This window comes from Cebus imitator, unplaced genomic scaffold (assembly GCF_001604975.1).
Source record: "Cebus imitator isolate Cc_AM_T3 unplaced genomic scaffold, Cebus_imitator-1.0 Scaffold264, whole genome shotgun sequence".
Classification (NCBI taxonomy): domain Eukaryota; kingdom Metazoa; phylum Chordata; class Mammalia; order Primates; family Cebidae; genus Cebus; species Cebus imitator.
This window is the reverse complement of record NW_016107579.1, coordinates 2,328,722-2,344,855: the sequence shown is the minus strand read 5'-3', so window position 1 is coordinate 2,344,855 and position 16,134 is coordinate 2,328,722. Positions and strand designations below refer to the sequence as shown.

General features: G+C 41.4%; 1 protein-coding gene across 2 annotated transcripts in view; it reads left to right on the top strand.

The window, feature by feature from the left end:
- Positions 1–16,134, top strand: part of SCTR (secretin receptor) — an 81,213-nt gene that overhangs the window by 9,991 nt on the left and 55,088 nt on the right. The window contains exon 2 of one of the 2 annotated variants that reach the window (XM_017500252.2): positions 15,357–15,477. In XM_017500252.2, coding sequence (XP_017355741.1) covers positions 15,357–15,477 — 121 coding nt within the window. Of the gene's footprint in view, positions 1–15,356; positions 15,478–16,134 lie in introns of those variants that run through there. The other variant, XM_037728400.1, reaches the window with a different exon arrangement.

The following is a 16,134-nucleotide window of genomic DNA, read 5'->3' as shown; positions in this document are numbered from 1 at the left end:
ATCCCCATCACCTATGTCTGGCATTTCTCCCCATGTTATCCCTCCCCAACTCCCTTCCCCCCACTGTCCCTCCCCTAGTCCTCCCTAACAGACCCCAATGTGTGATGCTCCCCTCCCTGTGTCCATGTATTCTCATTGTTCAACACCCGCCTATGAGTGAGAACATGTGGTGTTTGATTTTCTGTTCTTGTGTCAGTTTGCTGAGAATGATGGTTTCCAGGTTCATCCATGTCCCTACAAAGGACAGGAACTCATCGTGTTTTATGGCTGTAGTATTCCATGGTGTATATGTGCCACGTTTTCCTTGACTCGTCTATCATCGATGGGCATTTGGGTTGGTCCAGGTCTTTGCTATTGAAAACAGTGCCGCAATGAACATACGTGTGCATGTGTCTTTATAATAGAATGATTTATAATCCTTTGGGTATATACCCAGTAATGGGATTGCTGGGTCAAATGGAATTTCTATTTCTAGGTCCTTGAGGAATCACCACACTGTCTTCCACAATGATTGAATGAATTTACACTCCTACCAACAGTGTAAAAGTGTTCCTATTTCTCCACATCCTCTCCAGCATCTGTTGTGTCCAGATTTTTTACTGATTGCCATTCTAACTGGCGTGCGATGGTATCTCAATGTGGTTTTGATTTGCATTTCTCTAATGACCAGTGATGATGAGCATTTTTTCATATGTTTGTTGGCCTCATATATATCTTCTTTTGAAAAGTGTCTGTTCATATCCTTCACCTGCTTTTGAATAGGTTTGTTTGTTTTTCTTGTAAATCTGTTTTAGTTCTTTGTAGATTCTGGATATTAGCCCTTTGTCAGATGGGTAGATTGCAAAATTGTTTCCCCATTTTGTTGGTTGCTGGTTTACTCTAATGATAGTTTCTTTTGCTATACGGAAGCTGTGGAGTTTAATTAGGTCCCATTTGTCTATTTTGGCTTTTGTTTGCCAATGCTTTTGGTGTTTTAGTCATGAAGTCCTTGTCTATGTCTGTGTCCTGAATGGTTTTGCCTGGGTTTTCTTCTAGGGTTTTTATGGTGTTAGGTCTTATGTTTAAGTCTTTAATCCATCTGGAGTTAATTTTAGTGTAAGGTGTCAGGAAGGGGTCCAGTTTCTGCTTTCTGCACATGGCCAGCCAGTTTTCTCAACACCATTTATTAAACAGGGAATCCTTTCCCCATTGCTTGTTTTTGTCAAGTTTGTCAAAGATCAGATGGTTATAGATGTGTGGCATTACTGTGGTCCAAATATTTTAAAAGCCAAACTTTGACATGATTTTAGCAATATTTCTAAAACTCCATGTAATGATGGCTTAGACTCAAGCTCTGAAACCAAAGAGGAAAGAATATGTAATGTATGTTTTTGTTTAGTTAATAAAAATAATAAAATAATATAGAAAACTACCATTTAGTGATTTTTCTCTGACAATCTCTTATTAAATTTATGAGGAATGTTTTTTAAAATACGCTTAGAGCATTCAGTTTAAGATGACATATTGACCACATGTGTTTATCTGCTCTGCCTCTGGAAACACTTTTAAGATGACAGTAAATGAATAGAAAAGGTATAAACCCATACAAAGAGAACAAAACAAGAGACAGAGATGAAGCCAAAATTTCAAGAATTAGTTGGAAAATTAAAAGTGGTTGAAATGATAGCTATATGAAAAAAATAACCTCAGTGCCTGTAGTGGGTGGAGGAGAAGCTGTCAAGTCACCCTGTGGCACCCTGGAAAGGCCCCAGACACTGAGGAGCGTCCACCCACAGACCCCAGCAGTAGGCTCCCTCTTGGCCTGGTTATGTTACAGTGAAGCCACCAGTCAAGAAGCTGTTCAGGTCCACAGTGGTTCCAGGGACCATGTTACTGTCTGACATCAAGGAGGGCCTCCAGTGTGGAGGCAAACAATCATGAAAAAGGTGCCTCGAAGAAACAGATCATGCCAACAGGAGGAGACAAAGTTAAGACATACAACTAATATATGGAAATCCTTTGTGAAAAGGATGTCTAGGCCATAAAACAAAAAGAGGATGCTATAGAAAAGGAATCATCTGAGAATAAGAAAGGATTCTTGCAAGTTAAATGTATAAAAACAAAACGTTCATTAAAAACTCTACAGATAATGTCAAGGAAATCTTCTATAAAGAAGATCATAAAGGCTGGGTGAGGTGGTTCACGCCTGTAATCTCATCGCTTTGGGAGGTTGAGATCGGTAGATCACCTGAGGTCAGGAGTTCAAGACCCCAGCCTGGCCAACATGGTGAAACCTCGTCTCTACTAAAAATATAATTAGTCTGGTGAGGTGGCACATGCCTGTAATCCCAGCTACTTGGAAGGCTGAGGCAAGAGAATCATTTGAGCCCAGGAGGTGGAATGCAGTGAGCTGAGATCACACCACTGAATTCCAGCCTGGGAAACAGAACGAGACTCCATCTCAAACAAACAAACAAACAAACAAACAAACACCACAAAGACAAAATGGTAGAATAGTAGAGAAAGATGAAAAGATTGGAGAATCAGTGCACATCACCCAATACGCTGCTAATATGAATTCCAGTGAGACAGCATAAAGATGAAGGGATGAAATAATAAAATAAAAACATAACATTTTTTTAAATTCCCAGAAATGAAGAACACAAGTCTTCATTTTGAAGACTGATTGAAATATGCACTGAGTATCCAATCAATAAATTAAAAAAGAACTATTTCCTCAAGGGATTTCAAAATACCTAAAAACAAAGAAAAATCTTACATATTTCTAGGGACAAAACAAAAAAGTCGTATACAAAAGATTTGGAAGTAGAATTAGATTTCTTATTAGCAACACAGGAAGAGGAGAAATGAATTCAAAATTTTGAAGAAAAATTATTTCACTCTAGTATTTTCTACCCAAATTATTAATTAGTTTAATAATCAAATTTAAAAAAAATTTTCTGCAAAGATTCAAAAATTTACCCCATGTACTTTTTCTTAGGAGGTTACTAGAAAATTCTGTGCTTCTGCAAAATGAGAGCAAACCAAGGAAAGAGACATGATACCTAGGAAATGAGACCCCAGCCAGGAGATGGGGAGAGGACACCCCAAACCACAGCCAGGTAGCAAGCCTGCATGGAGCAAGAGAAAGCGGGCCTCTAAGACAGAAGTCTCCAGAGGAAAAGCCAATAGGTCTGTGGATAGGTATGTAACAGAGCTGTGGGAGCACTTGGAAAAATTAGCCATATGTGCATGGAAAACTAATCCAATGAAAAAGCAGTAATGATTGACCTCAGGAAAGGCAAAATGTGCAGAAAAGTCACATAATCATTTTACATGACTTGACTCAGCACCGAGCAATATTTCAGAGTCAAAACAAGTCATTATAAATATAGACCATGCTTCACTCAAAATTAAATGAAGATTAGTATATGTAATATATGGGGAGAGAAGTATATGTGAGGAGATTTTAAAACATCTCATCTTCATCTTCCCTAATAGGAAGTTATGACTGTCTCAAATTTAAAAACCAAGAAATAACAACAGTTTGAGGATATAATTTTAAAATATGGTGATAAAAATGAAAATGAACAACTAAAAAGAGTTGAAAATGGTTGCCTGGAGAGCAGGTACAGGTTAGGGAAGGGAACTACCATTTATCATTGTATTCTTTGGTACTAGTACAAATGAAACAACTCGATGTACTTATACAAACTCAATTAAAAAATATTTAAAGAGATCTTTTAAAAATGAATAGCTCCTGTTTTGAGGAAAATTTTGCATAAAGTTCATCAATTCTTTCATCTTCATTTGTCCCTCCTGTGAATTACAAGTAAAATTGTATTTAATACTTTTAAATTTGGTGAGTACATAAAATATGTGTATACATACACATGCATATAGCTACTAAACATCAGACTCTCCCCCTCTTCTCTAGGTTAATGTGGACAGTAAGAGGGTTTGTTTCTCATCGCCCACATCTCCTGGGTGGTTGCTTCATGCAGCCACATGCTCTTCTCAGCCAGCCCCAGCAACCCTGGGGGCTCCATTCCCTGTTTGCTGGTCACCACCTGGAAACACAGACTCAGTTCTCTCAGCAGAATGACTTCCCTGTCTCACAGACACTGATGGACAGCACGCATTTCTTTAACTGGCATACCACCACCACCCCAAATTATCTTGGTTTGTTAAATTTTAGAGGAAAGATCAAGGGCAAAAGAAGTGTGGGATGATCCACATCATATCTGTGAGGATAGCCGTCATAAAAAAACAGTAACAATAGAAAAATAACGAGCATTGATAAAGATGTAGAGAAATTGGCACTCTTGTACATGGCTAGTGGGGTGGACCCTGTAGAAAACAATTTTGCAGTTCCTAAAAAAATTAAAAATAGAATGATTGTATGATTCAGCAATTCAACCTTTAAGAATTGAAAGCAGTAACTCAACAGATATTAGTACGCCCACGTTCATAGCAGCATTATTCACAATAGCCAAAAGATGGAAGCAAAACAGGTTTCTATCAACAGATAAGCAGATAAAATGTGGCCTATCCATGCAATAGAATATGATTCAGCCTTAAAAAGAAGGAAATTCTGATACATGTTACAACATAGCTTAACCCTGAAAATGTGCTGAGTGAAACAAGAGAGGTGCAAAAAACCCAATACCGTGTGATTTATTTATATGAGGTATCTAGAATAGGCAAATTCTTACAGTCAGAAAGTGGAACAGAGGTTACCAGGGGCTGGGGGTATGGGGGAACGTGGAGTTATTGCTAAATGATGAGTTCAGCGCTTCTGTTTGGGGTAATGAAAAAGTTCTGGAAATGGATACAGGGGAAGTTTGTACATTGTGAGTGTACTTAATACCACTGAATTGCACACATTAAATGGTTAGAATGGTAAATTTTATGTTATGGATATTTTACTACAGTTAAAAAAAAGAAATTTTGGATGAGAAGAAAAAGTTAAACTATCCTCCATTGTTATTGTTTCTATAGTTCAAAGGAAAATCACCAAAGAAGTTGAACTTTTCTTCCACGGGGCTTCCCATCATAGATATGCTATCCCATTTCTAACCTTGCTTTGTTGCTCTCAAGAGAGTCCTCTTTGTCAGAGTACCCCTTTCTTTAAACTCTCACAGTGCAAATTGCCACCTACTTTTGGGAAACCTCATTCACATCCACACACATTGATGCTAGAGCTTATTTCCTACCCTGTGTCAGTCAGCGAGGCTGCATAACAATTGCACCCATCTCAGCAGCATGCAGCAGTAAGTGTTTATTTCCCTCTCAGCATTTGCAGTTGAGGTAGGGTGTGATTGATCCAGGCTGGGTTCTTCTGGCTTGGTTCCATCCCCTGGGTTAGGTTCAGTCTGCCTCACCTATCATTCATTCTAAGGTAAGCAGGCTACCTCAGGTTCAGAGATGCAGGTGAGCAAGGACAAGTGTGCAAATGTTTTTCAAACCTCTGATCGCATCAAATCACTAACATCTCATTAACCATGGTCACATGGCCAAGGTCGAGCAAAGAAGTATGCCTTGCCCACCATGATAGGAGTCATATGTATAAACGCCATAGGGAGCTGGGACCAGTACTTCTAACTACAGCATACTTCTTTCGTGTCCCTGGCAGTAAATTTCCTAATTTTAAGTCACTTTCTGTATATTAACATCAAGAGGATGCAATAGATGTACAACATGATGATTAAAGTTAATAACAATGTATTATGTTTTTAAAAATTGCTTACAGAGTAGATTTTAAGTATTCTCACCACGCACAAAAAAGTGAAATAATGCCTATGTTAATTAGCTCAGTTAAAGCCTTTCTGCAATGTATAAATATTTCAAAACAACATTTTGTGCATAATAAATCTATATATTTTTTATTTATCAATAAAAATTCATTTAGGCCAGATACAGAGGCTCATATCCGTAATCCCAGCACTTTGGGAGGCTGAGGCAGGAGGATCACTTGAGCCTCAGAAGTTCGAAACCAGCCTGGGAAACATGGCAAATTCTTTCACTATAAAAAATATACAAAAATTAGCTAGATGTGATGGCGTGCACCTATAGTCCCAGCTACTCAAGAGGCTGAGGTGGGAGGATGGCTTGAGCCTGGGAGGTCGAGGCTGCAATGAGTTATGATGTACCACTACACTCCAGCCTGGGAAACAGAGCGAGATTGTCTAANAAAAAAAAAAAAAAGAAGAAGAAGAAGAAAAGAAAGAAAGGAAGAAAATGGGAAACAAAATTTAAAAAGACAATGTGATGGAATGTGGAGGTTCAGAAGCAAAGTCCAGGATGGGTTCAGTCCTCTGAGTCCAGCAGAACAATCAGCCTTAGGGCTGTTGCTGTCATCCCTATGGTTGAATATGGTTCATTGCTCTATCCACACATGGAAAAGGGAGGTATGTCTCTTTCCTTCAAGGGCATGAGACAGAATTGGCATGTGTTATTCACTCCAATCCATTGCTAGAACCTAATCTCATAGGCACGCCTTAGTTGCAAGGAAATTGGAACCCATAGTATCTAGGTGGGTAACCATTTGCCCAGTTAAGTTTTGATTTATTAGAGAAAGGGAAGAATGTTTATGGGGGAAGTAGTCTCTGCCAAAAGAGGTTATCACTGGTGGTAAGAACGAGAACGAGGAGATAGAATGGGGACTTGCATTTTATACATGACACCCATAGCAAATTTGGCTCTCAGTTCAGAGATCTTGATTGAAATAATTTCTTTCTTTAAACTAATAAAATAACTGCTGCTGAGCCCCCACCCTACCTTGCTAGTGACAGCCACAGGACGCATTCTTCTTCTGTTCTCCTGACAAACGGCAGCTCTGTTGACACGCTCGCTTGGTGATAGCAAGGCTATGCAATCATTGGTTAAGTGTCTACCTTCCTCTGCATATTTAAACACTATTTAAAAAGTTTTGGCTGGGCGCTGTGGCTCACGCCTGTAATCCCAGCACTTTGGGAAGCTGAGGTGGGGGGATCACGAGGTCAGGAGTTCAAGACCAGCCTGGCCAACCTGGTAAAACCCCATCTCTACTAAAAATACAAAAATTAGCTGGGCATGGTGGCAAGCACCTGTTATCCCAGCTACTGAGGAGGCTGAAGCAGGAGAATCGCTTGAACTCAGGAGGCAGAGGTTGCAGTGAGCTGAGACCATGGCATTGAACTCCAGCCTGGGTGACAGAGCAAGATTCTGTCTCAAAAAAAAAAAAAAAGTTTTAAAACATAATTTTAATAATATTTCTATGGATTTTCTTCCATATTTTTCTCTGAAAAATTGGTACATTTAACATAATTAGAATCATATTGTACATATAATTTTGTCTTGATTTTCCTGTTTAACATCATCTTATTACTGTTAATAGTCTTTACTGCTAAAGACTTTCTTTAAATAATAATCATGTGTAATGGCTGAAAATATCCTGTTAAATGGACTCGCCATAATTTACCTAGCTAGAGTTCCCCTTATATTCAGATCATTGTCTTGTTTTTGGATTTCAACTTTTTATTGTGAAATTGTTGTAAATTAACATGCAGTTGTAAGAAATAATATAGAGATCTCTTGTAACTTTTGCCCAGTTTCTCCCAATGGTAATATCTTGCGAAACTATATATATAGAGTACAAGATTACAACCATGATATTGACATGCTACAGTCAAGATGCAGAACATTTCTGGCACCACCAGGGCCCTTCACGGTGCCCTGCTATAGTTATTTCGACTTCCTTCCCATGCCCACCCCTTCCTTAACTCCTGATAACACAAACCTCTTCTACATGTTTATAATTATGTCATTTCGCAAAAACTATATAGGCCAGGCATAGTGGCTCATGTCTGTAATCCCAGGACTTTGAGAGGCTGAGGCAGGAGGATTGCCTGAGGCCAGGAGTTCAAGATCAGCCTGGGAACAGAGACCCCATTTCTACAAAATATATGTTGCAAAAATTAGCTTGGCTGTAGTGGGACAGGTGTAGCCTGACCTGTGCAGGAGGCTAAGGCAGGAGGATTGCTTGAGCCGGGGGGTTCAAGGCTGCAGTGAACTAAAATTGTACCACTGCATTCCAGCCTGGTGACAGAGTAAGACCCTGTCTCTAAAAGCAAAAAAGAAGAAGAAGAAGAAAAAAGAAAAAGTATAAAATAAAATAAAGAATGCTATACAAATGGATAAATGAAATCATATAGTATGTAATTTCTTCCCATTGGCTTCTTTTCATTCAGTATATATCTCTGGAGGTTCATCTAGGTTGATGCATATATCAATAGTTTCCTCTTTTTTTTAATCGCTGAGTAGAATTCCATAGTAGGAATGCACCACAGTTTATTTAACTGCTTACCCACTGGAAAACATCTGGATTGTTTAAGTTTGTGGACTGTTATCAATTAAGCTGCTATACGTATTTATAAACAGGCTTGTCTGTGAACGTAAGTTTTCATTCTTCTGGGATAAATGCCCAGGACATAGCAGTTGCATGTTTAGTTGGCTGGTTGGTTTTCAAGACACTGCCAATCTGTTTTCTCCAGTGACTGCACCTTTTCACATTCCCACCAGCAATGTCTGAGTGATCCAATTTCTCTAGGACCTTGCCAGCACTGGGTGTTGTTACTTTTGTTTTTTAGCCATTCTGATAGGTATGGAGTGATATCATACGAAGGTTTTAATTTTGATATACCTAATAGCTAATAATGTCAAATACATTTTCATGTGCTTGTTTGCCATCTGTATATCTTCTGTAATCTGTCTCTTCATGTCTTGCTTATGTTCGAATTACACTTTTTGCTTGTTTACTGTTGAGTGTTGGACATTCTTTGTATATTCTAGATATTGTTCCTTTCTTGAATGTGTAGTTTGTAAATATTTTCTCTGATTCTGTAGCTTGTCTTTTCATCTTCCTAACATGGTTTTTCATGGAGCAAAGGTTTTAATTTTTATTGTGTCTAATTTGTCAATTTTTTGTTGTATGGATCATGCTTTTGGTGCCAAGCATACGAACTCTGCCTAGCTTTAGATTTGAAGATTTTCTCTTATGCTGTTATTTATTTATTTATAATTTTTATTTTTTGAGACAGTCTCACTCTGTTGCCCATTCTGGAGTGCTGTGGCACAATCTCGGCTCACTGCAACCTCTGTCTCCTGGGTTCAAGTAATTCTGCTGACTCAGTCTCCCTGGTAGCTGGGATTTCAGGTGCCCACCACCATGCCCAGCTAATTTTTGTATTTTTGCTGGAGACGGGGTTTCACCACGTTGGCCAGGCCGGTCTCAAACTCCCTATCTCAGGTGATCTGCCCACCTGCCTCCCAAAGTGCTGGGATTACTGGCATGTGCTACTGCGCCTGACCTCCTATGCTTTTAAATAAAATTTTATAATTTAAATTTAAGCCCGTGATCCATTTTGAGTTAATTTTTGTATAAAGTGTGAAAGTTAGCTCAAGGTTTATTTTGTTGTCTACACAGGTTCAGTTGCTTCAATAGCATTTGTTGAAAAGGCGATCCTGTCACTGAGTCTCTTTGTACCTTTGTCAATAATCAGTTGTGCATACTATGTAGGTCTATTTCTAGGGTTTCTGTTGTTTTCCATTGATCTACTTGTGTATTCTTCCATTGCTATCATGCTGTTTTGATAATTGTACGATATAATGCATCTTAAAATCAAGTAAACTGATTCCACTTTTCTCAAAATTAGTAGAATTGATTTTGATGAAGAGACTTAGGCTTAGAGAAAAATTGAGTGGCAGGTACCAAGAGTTCCCACATACCCCCCGCTACCCCTCCTCTCCAGTTTCCCGTTATTAACATCTTGCATCAATGTGGTTTATTTATTACAATTGCTTATATTGATACAGTATTACTAACTAAATTTCATAGTTTATAGTAAACTTTGTGTTGGATGTTCTATGGGTTTTGACAAATGTATAATGACATGTATCCACTCTTACAGAATCATGCAGAATGGATTCACTGCCCTGAAAGTCTCACGTTCCACTCTTCCCTCCCGACTTAGCCCACTCTCCCTCTACCTTGTCTGCTTGACACCAATGATTTTTTTTTTTACTGTCATCGAAGTTTTTTGCCTTTTCTATATAGTTGAGATTGTATGGTATGTAACTTATTTATTAATTTATGACAGGGTCTCGCTCTGTCCCCCAGACTGGAGTGCAGTACTGCAATCATGCCTCATTGCAACCACCACCTGCCAGGCTCAAGCAATCCTCCCACCTCAGCCTCCAGAGTAGCTGGGACTGCAGGTGCATGCCAGCACACCAGGCTAATTTTTTAAACAACTTTTTTAAGCCAGGGGATCTCACTGTGTTGCCAGGCTAGTCTGGAACTCCTGGACTCAAGCAATCCTCCTGTCTTGGCCTCCTGAAGTGCTGGGATTACAAGTGTAAGCCACCGCTGCCAGCTGGTGACAGGGTAACCTTTTTAGATTGACTACTTTCACTTAGCAATCTGTATTTAAGATTACTCTGTGTCATTTCTTTTTGTAACTTAATGGTTTCCTTCCTTCCTTCCTTCCTTCCTTCCTTCCTTCCTTCCTTCCTTCCTTCCTTCCTTCCTTCCTTCCTTTCTTCTTTCCTTCCTTTCTCTTTCTTTCTCTTTCTTTCTCTTTCTTTCTCTTTCTTTCCCTTTCTTTCCCTTTCTTTCCCTTTCTTTCCCTTTCTTTCCCTTTCTTTCCCTTTCTTTCCCTTTCTTTCTTTCTTTCTTTCTTTCTTTCTTTCTTTCTTTCTTTCTTTCTTTCTTTCTTTCTTTCTTTCTTTCTTTCTTTCTTTCCTTTCTTTCNCTTTCTTTCTCTTTCTTTTCTTCTCTTGCTATCTGTCTGTCTGTCTTACTCTATTGCCAAGGTTGATCTTGAACTCCTGGGCTCAAACAATCCTCTGGCCTCGGCCTCTCAAAGCACTGGGATTGCAAGTGGGCGCCTCAGTGCCCAGCAGCTCACTCCTTTTTTATCACTGGATAAACATCAATTGTATGTATGTCTCACAATCTGTTTATCCATTGGCCTGTTGAAGGAAGTCCTAGTTGATACCTGGTTTTAGTACTTATAAATAAATTATTTCATTTCTTAAAAAAAAACAAAAAACAAAAAACACCTGTTTTAGGTATTCTCATTCTTTTGCTTTTCTACATAAATTTTAGAATAACCTTCTTTATGTTTCCAAAACATTTTTTTCCTTTCTTTCTTCTTTCCTATTTGCTGATGTTTATATTTTTACATTCGTTTCAAGCATGTTCATAATGTTTTAACATTTTTGTCAGACATTCTAACTCTATCATCTCAGTGTTGGTATCTATTAATTATGTTTTTTCATTCAGTTTGAAATCTTCCTGGCTTTTGATATGATGAAACATAGACATTTTCATATTATGTTATGAAACTCTGGATCTTATTTAAACCTTCTCTTTTAGTTAGTTGTTTTTTTTCTGAGGGAGGAAGTGGGGGGAATGAGTGTTCCCTTCTTATGACCAGGTGAAAATAGGAGTCCAATGTTCCCACTCTGCCTTTTTTGACACCTGCAGTGTCCTATAAGGGCTATAGGGAGGACATAGGTCCTATAGGGAAGATCCTAGTGACCAATGATGGCAGTGGGGTGGGAGTATCAGCTCCACACACAGTCTCTGCTGACACTGCAGTGGGGGTGGCCACACTGCCACTAGATGGTAGTGAAAATCCCAACTCTCCATTCGGATTTCTCTGACACCTTCTGGTGAAGACATGAAGAGGAGGCCCTTGTTACTTCTGAACCAGGGCAGAAGTCTGGTTTCCACCGATATCATGGGTTGGAGGAAACTTCATGACCACACGGCATGAATGAAAGTTACAGCTCCTATTTGTGCTCTCTGGCATAGCCCTGGCCAAAGTTTGCAGTCTCTGTGAAACTCACACGCCACCTCCCATCATCACCAAGGCTGGGCATCAGTGATAGCTTGGCAAGGGTGGGGGTCCGGACTCCCCACTTCACCTTTCCAGGGATGGGAGGGTGGGGCCACAGGTTTTCTGTGGTGGTTGGCAGGAGTAGGGTGGTTATTGTCTACAACTTTTCTATTTTGCTAGATGCCCCTTTCCTGGTCCTTGGCTAAAGATCAGGCATTTTCTGGGGCTTTTTTTTTTTTTTTTTTTTTTTTTTTTTTTTTTGTCTGTACCTGTCAGTGACTCCTTATTGGCAGCATCTCCAGCTCCAGTCCTGTGATATATATGTATAAGATGGGACTCACCACTGGGCCATTCCTTGCTCTGGAGTCCTTAGCCCGTCTGCTTTCTTCTTCCACTTTTCAGAGTCTTCTTACATTTGTTTTGTATATAGCATTCAGGGTCTTATTTGCACTTAGTAGAAGTAATAGGGAAAAGTACATCTAACCCATTTTCCTAGAAGCAGAAGTCTGTCTTTTTTTCTCTATTATAGCTAAAGCTGTGACAGAATCTGTCTATATAAAGCTTTCCCCACATATGGGATAGATTCTGAGAAGTACAGTTGTTGGCCAAAGGGTATGAACATTTTTGTGATACTTATTACATACAATTCCTTAAATTACTTAAAAGATTATACCTGGTCTCACTACCTCCAGCATTTTATCATCTGTTGAGAGTCATGTTAATTTCCAAGCGGCTCTGAACACAACGTGTGCCAACCAGTGAACTAACAGGCAGTGCCTGCCAACCTCTAGGTGGATTTTTCCACTCAAGAAGCCAGAGAGTGCCAGCGACTATGGGCTTCAGCAAGAACCAGGTGAAACCCCACAAGGAGGAAGACAAGGGCAGAAGTGCACGAGCTGCGTGCCAATGCCACCTCTCTTGACAATTGCTATATTCTTAGGAAAACGACTTGTTTCAATCAAGAATCTAAATGGCAAACGTGATTAACACATTGGCTGTATTGTATTGGGAGTAAATGGAATCTTAGTGCTGACAGGTGGGGAAAGAATGAGCATTCTATGATCCTAGAGCTGGCTGGGCCCAGGTGTTTCTGCAGCAGCTGGCCGAGGCTGATCACAAGCTCGGGCCAGGGGAGGTTGAGGGACTATGTTAACTTCTCTTCCCGGGTCCACAAGGAGTGTGGTTTTTAAGGCAAGAACTTCTCAGCGCCATGCCTCCATCCACCTCCCCATCTGGGGGCCTAGAGTTCTTTGTCTAACTTTCTCGTGCTGAGGAAAGGTAGACAGCCCAGGTGAGCTTCCTTTGTTTAGAAGGCCTGCCAAAAGCCTTGGAAGGAGGGGCTCTATTGCAAGCCCGGCAGCCAGTCCAGCATCAGAGTCAAAGATCAATCACTCCAGAGGAAGTTTGGAAAAGCTCCTCTCACTGGACGAGAACTTGAATGGGGTGGGAGTAACTCCAGGGTTAAATTCCCCCGTTCGCTTACCTATACGGATTTCCCTCTCTGGGATCCCCTCCCACGGCAGCGTGGGAACCTTCTCCCTCCCTCCCCCTCCCTCCCTCTCCCTCCCTCTCCATTTCCCTCCCCCACCACTTTACCTGTGCAGACTCCATCTCTGGATCCCCTCTCACTACAGCATGGGAGCTCTCTCTCTCTCTCTCTGCCTAATAAATTGCTTTTCTGCAAAGTTCTTTGGATCTGATATTTACTTGAACAATATCACCATGCCACCAGGGTCCTCCTTCCCATTCTTGGGTGAGTGAGGCCCAAGGACCTGGAAAAACACATCCAATCAGGGAATAATAAGCATCATTGGGACCCCCTCAGCCCTGCTCCTGTCACCCAGTTACAAGGTGATGTGTGTTTTTCATGGGGAACATCAACCCTGGTCAGCTGGTGTCAGGGAGTTGGGGAGAGAAACAGTTCTTGACAGCTGTAGATCTTTCCAACGTTACTAGTGAAGGGTGGTAACACATGGAAGATCCAGAATAGGAGCTAATCAGAAGACGACTTCTGTTTGCCTCTGAGCCTTTTGACCATAGTGCGATCTTAGCTGTCCTTCTTTGGCCCAGAGCTTTTGTTTACTTGGGCCAATCTGGATTGTGGCTTTGTCTCCAGGGACTTCTCTCCCTGCTCCATGATGCTGGAATTTCCATCTGCAAATCACTAGTAGAGGATTGACAAGGGGGTGTAAGATCTGGTCCTCAACCTCTTGGAAGGCTGGGTGGATGACCCTGGTCATAGCCCCTAACATCATGGGCCTCAGTTTCCTTCCCTTTCTTTCTTTATTGCATTATTTTGAGAACTGATTAAGTTCATGTATGTAAGAAGACTCATATTAAAATGCCACATTCGTACTTTGTAAGGAAAGTAGGAGTGCAATGCACTCATCTCTTTGGTTGTTCATTCATACATGCATTCATTATCCTTATCAAGTCTCAGGCACCAAATGCTGAAGCCATGTTAGGAAGTCTACTCTGGACAGAGCTAGGAATTCAGAGCTGAGAGCCAGTCCCCTCTCCTCCCTCCTGTCCAAACCTCCTGGTAGCCGCCGTTCTAGGTTGGATGTACGATCTCTTCTATGGTTAAGTGTGGGTTTTAAAGAATTTGTCTGAATCAAAACTAAGTTTTCAGGCTGGACACAGTGGCTCATCCCTATAATCCCAGGAGTTTGATAGCAGCCTGGGCAACATAGTGAGACCCCTTCTCTATTATGTATGTGTGTGTGTGTGTGTATTTATATGGTGAACCTGGCCAGTGTTTTCTTACCATCAGCTTCTGCAGGCTGACTTGGCCAAGGTACTTACACACACACACACACACACACACACACACACACACACACGAATATATAGAGAGAAGGGGGTCTCACTATTTTGTCTCACTATGTTGAGTCCCCCTTCTTTATTATGTGTATATATGTGTGTGTAAATATATGTCCAGGCATGGTGGCACATGCCTGTAGTCCTGGCTACTGGGGGCACTGAGGTAGGAGGATTGCTTGAACACAGGAGATCAAGGCTGCAGAGAGCTATGATCACACAATTGCACTCCAGACTGAATGACAGAGAAGGACCCTGTCTCTAGAAAAACGAAACGAAACAAAACAAAACAAAAAACACCAAGCTTTCAAAAAAGAAAATACCCACATATTTGGAGTAGCGTAAAGTAAGTCCCACAGACAATCAGGTGCCAAGGAAGCAAACAGCTTGTTGGGCTCACGAGCCTTGATAAACTTAAGAGCAAAATTTGCAGTGGACAAGCCACAGGTCATTTGCATGTCACAGCTGTCCCAGCTGTGTTCTGAATTCTCACCCAGGAGCGGCTGCCTCTACCTTTCCTGCAGACCAGAGCCCCTTGCAGGCAAGGGCTTTGCTTTACTCGGATCCCCATTGAAACCCCATTGTCTTGCCCCATTCTCTCCCCACGAAAATTCTTTGTGTCGCGGGACTGAGCTAGTGACAATGATGAGCATCCCTGCTTTGGACTTGCAGATTGGAGCCCTTCCCCGCCTGTGTGATGTGCTGCAGGTGCTGCAGGAGGAGCAAGACCAGTGTCTGCAGGAGCTTTCCAGAGAGCAGACAGGAGAGCTGGCCACAGGGCAGCCAGTGCCAGGTATGAGGCTTGCCACAGCCCACGTCCACTCCTGGGGGTGGAGTGTGTCCAGTCCCACTGGGCAGGGGGAGCTTGTCCTGGGCCAGGATGGGATGTGGGAGGCTGCTCCAGCTTTATTCACTCAGACAATCAGCTGGTGGTGCAGGGCTGGAGTGGTCCTGGTGAGCAGATCACAGGCACCCCAGAGCCAAATCCTCAAAGCCAAAATCCACCCCAAAGCCTTCCTTTCCCTGGGCAAGTGAACATGGCCAGTATTTTCTTACCATCAGTTCTGCATGCTGACTTGGCCAAGGTAAGAACTTGGTGGGAATTTCTTTGCAAGGCAATTTTCCTCTTATTCATTCTCCCACCTCCCTGCCAGCTCCAAGAGTGAGGTAAGGCAGCTTGGGGTCACAATAGTGTGGGCTGCCTGCTGGGTGACACTCACTGGCTGTGTGACCATGGGCAAATTATTTAGCACTCTGAGCCTACATTTTCTGATATATAGAATGGAGGTGGCCAGGCACGGTGACACATGCCTGTAATCCCAGCACTTTGGGAGGCCAAGGTGAGCGGATAACTTGAGGTCAGGAGTTCGAGATCAGCTTGACCAATACAGTGAAACCCCGCCTCTACTAAAAATGCAAAATTAGCCAGGCATGGTGGTGCATGCCTGTA